Consider the following 10,471-nt stretch of genomic DNA (forward strand, 5'->3'; position numbering starts at 1 on the left):
AACATGAAAGTTTTAGTATTCTGACTTATCTTTTAAATGCCTCCAAGAACAGCTTAATCGGACCTTGGTAACCTGAGATATGACCATTCCAGTACAGTGCGGTTAGATAGCCGACTAGTTAGATTTTGGTTCTGTAAATTGAGGATTTGACTAGGTTGCATTAGAAACTGGACTAAGTAATCTTCATGAACATTGTATCCCTGTGTCTTAGCTTCGAAACGGTATAAGTTACGCCTCAATCCGATAAGCGTAGCCTCGGATGTGTTATTTACGCAACCACACGTCGAATCTGTCTTTTGCTAGATTGTATTTCAGCACTTGTTGTTACTTTGATTCTTATTCCTATGATATTATGAGCCTAGGGAACGGCTTTTGACTTGAATTTCTGATATGTGTGACTTTGGGATTGGTTGAGGAAAAATAATGAAGCCTAAATGGCTGGAAAATTAGGTAAACACAAAGGGCATGCTGCCCAAATTTACGCTCGAGGACTATAAAAATACACTTGCGACTTGGGTCGAGTTGATATGAATAGTACTTGAACCATCTAGGGTACTTGAGTCTTCTTGTTTCGAGGTATATAAGTAAGGACTTGGCCAAACTTGTACCCTTGAGAAATGCAATCATGATTGCTCGAAGTATGTTTTCCTTGTACTTTCAACTCGCATGACAATTTCAAGTATAAATATTACAAAGTTTTACTGTTTAAAAAGGCGAGCAAGTGTTTCACGACTACTCTCCAAGTGAATTCCAATTTCTTGATTTTTATTGAATGAAACGTCTAAGTTTCGAATCTTAGTCATGTTTCAAAGTTCTCAAACTGAGTTTTATCGCAGATTTGGACTCCGAACCCGGAGTATAACCTGAAAGTGACCAGTAAAGGCACTATATCTTGTGGTGAGTGCTTTCAAATACCGAATTGCACTAGATACTTGAACTTGATACGTGACCAATATGAGTACATGTTATATACGTGAATTGATAGGGCAAGAGTGTACTTTATCGCACTTGCCCTTACGTGATATACTTGTTTATTGATTGCAATTGACTTGATATACTTGTTTATGATGTGCGCACTTCCTGGAATTCCAGAAACCCTGTGGCGAGTTACTCTAGTCGAGCCGGCAAGGGATTGGTCGATTGGGTAACGAACCCTGGGTCTCTCGTTTTGTCGAGTGGAGTGATATCTCCTCGACTAATCGGTATACTCGAGTATTACCACCCGTGTTTCTTGAGGATTTTGGGCCCAGCTGGGGGTTTGAACGGTGGATGGAGAGTCGTTTAAGTGGTGTTCTACTGGATTGGTTACTTACTTGAAAGTTGACGGAGTGTCAACTGTTACTTGATCAAGCTCTGGAGGTGCAAATGGGAATTTGGCTCCTGAGAGCCTTCCGTATCCTTATACTTGAAATTGATTATTTCTTATCGGATTGTTGTACCTTTTGAAAACCAAAAGAACTTTATACTTGCTCGTTTGGAAATTTGCTACTTGAAGTGTTAGTGTTCATCTTCATGAACTTGTTAAGCTCGCTATCTTTTGCTACGTTGATACGTGTACTTTTAATATGGTCAATTTGTGATTTGGAACCTCACTGGGCTTTTAGCCCATACCACGCTATTTGTTTTCCTTACAGGGGGTACGAGCGAGGCGTGAGAGGTGTAAAGACTAGCGTAGTCTAGTTGTTTTTGACTTTTGACTTTTGACTTGTACTCGCGCTATTCCTCGAATAGAATGTTTTGTATTTGGATTGTATACGCCCTGAACCAGTTTGAGTATATTGAGGCTTTGTACCTTTTTTTTTTTTTTGAAATTTTAATTTTCTTTTCTGCATTCAAATTAGTGAAAATAACTGTCTTTTTTTTTTTCTTTTTTTTTTAAACTCCAAGAATAATGCCCATTGTTTTCTAAATAAAATATCTAAGAAAAATGGTAATTTCCTAATCTTCCGCCAATAATCCACATAGACTCCATCTTGAATTGGAAAACTCTTGAAAAATCACCTCTTTTATCACTTTTTGAGCCACCTTCCCGAAAACTTGAAGACTGCAACCTAGCCATCCTCCGCTAACCACCTTACCCCTGGCACTCCCCGTGAATCCAGTAAAATGGCAGACCGAACAACCGCCGGCAACTGGCGTCCCTGCTCATAAACCTGAGAGCCACTTAACCCAACCGCTGCAAGCCTATCTGCGGGTACGTTGGCCTCCCGATATACATATGAAATGGCAGCCGAAAAAACCTCCAGCAGACCTCTCACCTTCCTTAAACTGTTACAAAGAGGCCACTTCGCAATCGCCCCAGAGACAACCAACTGCACCAAGGCCTTGGAATCAACCTCAATCAATGAAGGATACACTCCCCGTTGTAGACACAACTGCAACCCACAGAGTAATGCCATACACTCTGCCTCTAACACCCCCTGATCCCCGAACTCCTTATAGAAGGCAAAAACCAACTTCCCCTGATAGTCACGCAGCAACCCACCCCCCGTGGCCCTCCCTTGAAGCACACTGGCGTCCGAATTAAACTTAAACTCCCCAAAGGGCGGCCTTTCCCAGGCAATCGCACATGGGGAATGTCGCCTCGGAGACCCTCTGACCCACCGAAGCAACTCACAATCGGCATCACCTGAGAACTGGGACCGACAAAGCTTATTTGCCCTCCCCAACTGTTCCATAAAACTATCCACCTCGCGAATAATCCTGTTGACCTCCCAACGCCCTCCTTGAAAACGCTCCTGGTTTCTTGCCAGCCAGAGAAGCCAGCACACCACAATTGGAATGAGCACCCTAATATGGGTTTTCAACAAAGCCTCAGACGTCAGAAACCATGCGATAAACACCGCGGCCATGCTTGTGCAGTTGCTCAACTGAAACCCAAACCGGCTAGACATTCTCTTCCATACCTCCGATGCAATCGGCCCTGAAACAAACACATGCAAGAGAGCCTCCTCCTCCGCAAAGCAACACCCACACCTGGAAGGAACCACCAGTCCCCGTGACCTCAACACCACATCCAAAGGGATAAAACTCCGCACCAAACGCCACGCTAAGAACGACATCTTGGCCGGCAAAGCTGGCTGCCAAAGGAGTGAGTCGACCAAGGAAGGACACCTCCATTGCCGTAGCACCTCCCAAGCCGATTTCACCGTAAACAACCCCGATGTAGAAGGCAACCAAACCAATCTATCCTTCTGAGAAACATCAAATGGAACGTCCTTGATTACACTGATAACCGAATCCGGAAGCCATTGGCCAAGACGAACCTCATCCCAGCCCTCATTCGTCAAAAACTCCGAAACCAGAAAATGCGGCTGCTCTGCTCCATCCACCACATCTTCCAAAGGCTCATTCAAAGCCCATCTATCCTTCCAAAAATCCACCAGACCTTCCCCTACACACCACCTAATGTTGGGCTCCACCAAACTCCTAATCGCCTCAAGACGTCTCCAAGTATGGGAAGGCCGGACAGACGAGGCCGCCAAAGGATGACATCCATTACTGTATTTTGCATGCATGAATTCCGCCCAAATGGAGTCTCCACTTCGAAAACGCCACCATAGCTTAGCTGCAAAAGCCCGAGCCATGTCCTTAAACGACCTAAAACCCAGACCCCCTTCATCAGTAGGGAAACACAGCTTTTCCCATGCGGCCCAATGGAGACGCTTCTCCCCTCTACAATCCCACAAAAAGGAGTTACAAATGATGCCCAAACGTGTGATCACCGCCTTAGGAGGGCTCAACACCTGAAGCAAATACATCGGCAGCGAAGAAAGAACATGCCGAGCTAAAACCCGCTTACCCCCAAAAGATAGCATCTTAGTACTCCAGTGCCCAAGAAGGTCCCTCATTTTAGCCACAAGACCATCAAACAGCGAACTTAGCCGGCGCCCTTTATAAATAGGGGCACCCAAATACGTAAAAGGGAAACAAGCCCTATGAAAGCCCAGGACCCTCGCTACCATCTGCTCCTGCCCCATAGTGGCTCCCACCGCCAAGAAAAAGGCACTCTTATTGACATTCACCCGTTGGCCTGATACCTGTTGGTACCCCTCTAGAAAAACCTTGACTGCACTCAGACATTCTTCGGAACATCGGGTAAAAACAAGCATGTCATCCGCGAAAGCCAGATAAGGAACCTGAGTCCCGGCCGAGACAAAGAACCTTCCCGGCCGACAGTCCAACAAATGGTGCAGGCCACGACCCAAAAATTCGGTCACTAACACGAACAGCCCAGGCGACACCGGGTCCCCCTGCCGAACACCCCGGGACGACTTGAAAAAACCAGCAGGCTCACCATTAACCAAGACCGAAAACCAATTATTGGACACCAACCTATAGAAAATATCTACCACCCGTTCCTGAAAGCCAAATTGCCTCAGCATAAACAACAGAAATGGCCACTCGACCCTGTCATAAGCCTTCTCCATATCCAATTTTAGCATGATGTTCGGATGACGCAATCGCCTATCTAAATCCATCACCAACTCCTGGGTGAGTAGAATGTTATCCGTTATCCCCCGTCCCGAAACAAAGCCCGTTTGCCACGGTGAAACTAATGTCGGGAGTACTCTCCCCAACCGACGAGCAACCAATTTTGAAATAATTTTGGAGCAAGTGTTGCAAAGACTAATTGGCCGGAAATCCTTCCAGCACATGGCACCTGCGATCTTAGGCAAGAGAACAATAGATGTGCTAGTAAAACTCCTAGGTAACCCCATACCTTGGAAAAATGCCTTCAGCGCCTCTAGCAAATCCATCTTAATACACTCCCAGCAATCCTGGTAAAAACCTGCTCCAAATCCATCAGGCCCCGGTGCACTATCAGCCTCCAAACCAAAAACCACCTCTCGCAATTCTGCCAGCTCAGGGAGCGCAGAAAGCATCCCATTATCCTCTTCCGAAAGCTGTGGTAGCGTGAAGGGAATCGTTGGAGGTTGCCCCCCATTCTGCTCAGAAGTAAACAAGGAGGACACGAACTCCACTGCTGACCTCCGAATGTCTTGTTCATCCTCCAACCATGCTCCTGTCGCATCCTTAATGCGAGCCACAAAATTGCAATTCCGTCGCTGCCTATAACGCGAGTGGAAATATGCCGTATTAGCATCCCCCACCTGTAACCATTTGATACCCGCCTTCTGTCTCCAATACTCACATTCCACAGCCAAGGCCCGTGCATAAACCGCCTTGGCCTCCTCCAGTGAAGCCCTGGACGCAGGATCTTGGCCTGTGTCAAAATCCTCTTCTCGCTGTTTCATCATGGCCTCAGCTTGCTTTACATTGTTGAAGATATTTCCAAAAACCTGGGCATTCCAGACCTGTAGACCACCCTTCACCTCTCTCAATTTATTATAGAACTTCGGCATCCCCTCTCCCTCCACCGACTTCTCCCAACATCGCTTGACCACCTCCTTAAACCCAGGCTGGCCCCGCCAAACATTCAGGAACTTAAATGAGCGTTTGGGAGGACTTCCATTCCGACAGCATATCAGCAAAGGAGCGTGATCCGAACGGCCCCTGGCCAAATGTGAGACATGCGATAGATCATACCCGTCAGCCCACTCCCGATTCATCAATGCCCTATCCAATCGTTGCCACACCCTCCCATTCGTCCATGTAAAAGCAGCACCATCGAAAGGCACCTCCGCTAACCCACAAATTCCAATCGACTCATTAAATTCCTCCATATTTCTTTGATTCGCCGGGGACCCCCCCACTCGCTCTTCCAAACTGGAAATAACATTAAAATCCCCTGCCAATAACCATGGGCCACATACATCACCCGACAAACCTTCCATTGCTGCCCACAACTCGCGGCGCCCCACCCTGGAACATCGGGCATAAATTGCCGAAAAATGAACCGAACAGCCCGAAGAGAAAACAATGTGCATATGAAGAAGTTGTTCGGCCAGTTCCCTGAAGCTCACTGCCATCTCATTAAACCAGAAAACCCAGACCTTGTTATTTAGTGCACCCCAAACCTTATCAAATCCCAGTGATCGACGTACCACCTCCATCTGTGGCGGATCCGACAATGGTTCCAGCAGGACTAATAGCCGAACCTTATGAGATTTACACATGTTATGTAAATATCTAAGTGAATCCCTACGTGAAGCCCCTCGAATATTCCACACAACAAACTTAATGGGATTTAACATTAGACCGCAATGAGTAATGAGTTTGTGTTTGATGAGGAACCTGTTTCAAACTAGCTTTAGCCGGCCTACCTCCCTTCTGCCGAGTTCCACTAGGGCCAAACTGCAAAGCGTGTTGCTGCTCCAAACCTTCCACCTGCTCCACCCCACTCCCCAGCCCCCCACTCAGAGCGTCAGGAAGCCGGTGATGCAACAGTTTTTGGAATTGCCTTAGCTGCTCCCATGGCACTGTCTCCCCCGGAGTATCTCCCGCCGAGAGTTGACGTCTATGTCTGTGTCCGGCAACCCGTGCACAGCCCACCGACCTGGATGGAATACGCTCAAAATCCTGAATCTCCATATTTGAAAGTGACTGAAGAATCCCAAAGGAGTTGGGAGACGTCTCCTCCATCCCTCCAATCTGCCCACTCTCCCCTCTCCTCCAGCCATGGTCCTCCTCCCTGGCCGGAGACACAGGGCAATCTGCCTCTCTTACCGAAACTATGTTCAAACCATCATTCGTCGCATCACCTCTCCCTTCATCCCCTTCCAACTGGACCACAGACTCCGCCACCAGAGCCGAAGACCCTGGAGCCTCAATGCCCGTATCCACTGCTGTGGCCCTTCCCTCCCGCTCCATCTCCTTCTCCACCTCCACCGGCCCCAAATCTAAAGAAACCCCAGGAACCATATCATCCACACATTTCCCTCCACTGCCTTGTCCAGGATCGACACTCCCCCCAGGGCTTTGATGACACTCCCCACGTAGCAGAAAATTTCCACCAGGACCATGCTGATCCATTGTTCCCTTAGGCCGGTAAACTGCTGTGGCTTTCCCTTCTGACCTAACTTCCTTTTTGTCCAATTTAAGCGCGGGGTGCTTCCTAAAACATTCACCATCTTCATGCCCAAAACGATGACAAAAACCACAAAACTTTGGCCAACTCTCATACACCACCTCCTGCCAGAACCCCTCCTGCTCCTCCCCAATCCAAACCCGATGGGGGGGCCTTTTCGAAACATCCATCTCAATCAAAACCCTCGCCACCGAAGGCCGCCTAAGGGACAAAGTCGCCGAATCAATCTTCAGGCATCTTCCCAGCAACCCAGCCAGTTTAGCAATATACACCGCATTAAATAAAGGCAGTGGAAGACACGGCATGGACACCCACACAGGAGCCAACGTAGCGTCCTGATTCGCCTTGAAATCCAGTGTCCATTTGGATATCAGCATCTGCGCGCCCTTCACAAACCAGGAACGACGCACAAAAAGCCGCGTGAAATCCTCCTCTAACGACGGCCTGATCAGAACGTGATTCAAATCCAACAGACCAACCTCACAATCCCCCTTGAGCCCAAGCGACACAAAAAAACCCCTAATGATCTCCATTGGCGGCCGACGAAAAGGAAACCGACCCACCAATGCATTCTGAAAAGGAGACGACTGTGACGCCCCGAAAATTAGGGTTTTCATTTTATGGATCTTTTGTTGGACGAGCGGAGGAGCGCAGCTTTTAAACTTGGAAAAGAAGAAAAAATTTTGGAAATGTGAAGGGGACCAAATCCGGCCGGAAATCCGGCCAGTTTCTGGCCGGATTGCCCAGCCGTTTTGAAAAAAAATTTTTGATCAGCCACTGCCTTGAATCCGGCCAAGAATCCGGCCGGAAATCCGGCCAGATTCCGGCCGGATTCTGACGTGGCACAGCCGGTCAGAAGCTTTGACCGGCTGTTTGCTCCCTTTTTATTCCACTTTTACAACCAAAATATCTCATTTTTCTTCCCTGGTTCTTCCGTGAGCTTTGAGAGGAAAAACCTCTTCAATTTTCTAGTTGCAATTTCTACCAAAATCTTGTGATTTCACCGATGGTTTTGGAAAATATTTCACACAAGGGCTCACTATGGTGGTTCAAAGCTTTTGATGGATTGGTTTTCAAGGGGAAGCTATAAGTTGATAGTTCTCTTGAATTTGAGGTAAGATTGGATATGCAAGTTTCCTTTGGTTCTAATATTGGTTAATTAATGATTTGTGGTGGCCATGTGTATCATTTTGTGGAGTATTTTGTGGGTTTAAGGAAATTATGGTGAATTTCTAATTTATTGAGCATTTTCTGATTTTATATAATAGGCATGATTAATGTTGGATTGATGGTTTGAATTGGTGTTAAATGCAGCTCTTATGCGTTAATTGTGATCGATTGCAGAAAATTTATGCTTGTAGTGTGATTTCCGGTTTCTAGGGTTTCAAATTGGGGATTTTTCCAAGGATGACTTATAAGCTTTTGATTGGCTTTGATTGAAGGAAGTTATGGCTTAATTGAATGTATGGTATTGTGTATGAACCACATGGGTGACTATGGTTAATTGTTATGAAAATTGGTATTTGAATGGTAGGTTGGAAATGTGTAAAATCTAGGGGTTATGCCGCCCAATTTTTGAGAGTATGTGTTTGTTTTGACTTTGAATTGATCTTGATTCATTTTATGGAAATTCTTGTGAGTTGGCAATTGGGAGGATTAAGTTCTATATTAATTCATTCTTGTTTTGGCTTGTACATGATTTGTATAGGCTAGTCTCATGTTAAGTGGGGATTCTAGTCCTTAATTGTGATTCGTGATGGTTATATGCAACGGTTGGGTCAAGAAGGGTAATTTCAGTTTTTCCCTGTTTCTGGACTGAACTTGGACTGTCATTTTCTCTGTCCTGTAGACCGAATCAACTTTTGCTTAAAACATGAAACTTGTAGATATATGAGTTGACTACTTGCCTGCAAAATTTCAGATTGATTGGAGTACTGTGGCTTGTGAATTGACCGAAATACCCATGACTGCCCCGTAACCCCTGTTTTATGACAGTTTTCATTCTTTCTCCTAGATTTCGATATTTGACCCTGAAATTGTACGTTTTGACTTTGGAAGTATTCATAAGAAATGTTGGCATATGTCTTAGTTTCGTAACGCCATAAGATTTGTTTCGATCGGATAAGTGTAGCTTTACTTATGATTAAAATGCCAAAAGGTGGCAGGAACTCGTTAAGTTTAGAATTCCTCTTATTTGACTTGATATTTGTAATCTAGGATGCTAACTTGAGCAAGGTCATGATGTATGCTGGAAAAGGTTCGTGTGCCGTGGTTGGTGAGTGAACCTTAACTATTTCTTTGAAAGTTACTTTTGAACTCAATCTTGCATTGATTACACGATTGCACCTCATTGTGTATGTGTGTGTGCCATCGCATTTTGGCTCCGATGAGATCTTGGGAAAATCTTGTGCTTAGAACCAACGTCTCCACTACTGTTTATGCATCTTTTGGAGCACGATGGCTCTTTATTTCTGTTTACCTGTTACTTGATTTAAGGGAACGTTGGATATTTAAGTACAAGGATTTCACTGGCTCCAAAGAGCAATATACGCATCTTTGATCACTGAATCATGACATCATTTACATGCACTACTGTAAAGTTTATTTGATTATTGATTTTACTGTTCACTCGCTGAGCTTCTAGCTCACCCCCAAATGTTTTCTTCTCCCCACAGGAATCGAGGCAAAGGAAGCGCTTGTATTTCATTATTTGTGTGCCGGATGGCATGTAACTTGTATAGTTTAGATTTGGATTCGTTTGTGTAATTGTTGGGTTAGGGTGACTATTTGAAATTGGAATGGATGGATTATACCGTGTACGGTTTGAATTTGGATTTCCTTTTGATTGTATTGAACGTTTGGTATTGCTTGGATGTGTAATAGTCTAGATTTGGACTTCCTCTTGTATAATCATTGGGTTCATGGATCAGAGTGGCGCAGTGGAAGCGTGGACGCTTCGTTTTGATGTGTAAATGTTGGAATACTTGATTGATATTTGAGATTTTATCTTGTATTTGCTTGAGGACTGTAGTGATTGACTGAGTCCCGGCGAGAGTTGGGCAGACGGCCCGTTGACCCCTCTGGTTCGCCTTTGGGGAAAATGGGGTCGTTACAACGACAGCAAGTTCAACTCGTGCTGGGATAACCTCAGTCCAGGCTCTCCACGATGAGTCGAACAACACCCCAGATCTGGAATTGCAGCCCCCTCCTTCCGACATGAACCCGAGAGCGCATCGACAAACGACTTGGTCAATGCCGCTCCGCCAGAGGACCCCCCAGTGGCCGGCGGCGGCCACTGCGGCCCCTCCATGCAACTAACCCTAGACCTAAGAAAAACTCCAGTTGTTATGGTTGTTATGGGAATGTCGCCTTGAAGAAGATAGTGGTTGAAGTCAACTGAGCCCTGAGGCTTTGTACCTTGATTTTTATCAATGTAAATTCTAAGCTTGAATTGCGACGCTATTTATGGTCCATGGATGT

General features: G+C 45.7%; 1 protein-coding gene across 1 annotated transcript; it reads right to left on the bottom strand.

The window, feature by feature from the left end:
- Positions 1-2,051: 2,051 nt before the first annotated feature.
- LOC113780381 lies at positions 2,052-6,017 on the bottom strand. The gene has a single exon (XM_027326186.1). The coding sequence runs from the start codon at positions 6,015-6,017 to the stop codon at positions 2,052-2,054; it is 3,966 nt and encodes a 1,321-aa protein (XP_027181987.1).
- Positions 6,018-10,471: the final 4,454 nt, after the last annotated feature.

Source organism: Coffea eugenioides, chromosome 8, assembly GCF_003713205.1.
Source record: "Coffea eugenioides isolate CCC68of chromosome 8, Ceug_1.0, whole genome shotgun sequence".
Lineage (NCBI taxonomy): Eukaryota > Viridiplantae > Streptophyta > Magnoliopsida > Gentianales > Rubiaceae > Coffea > Coffea eugenioides.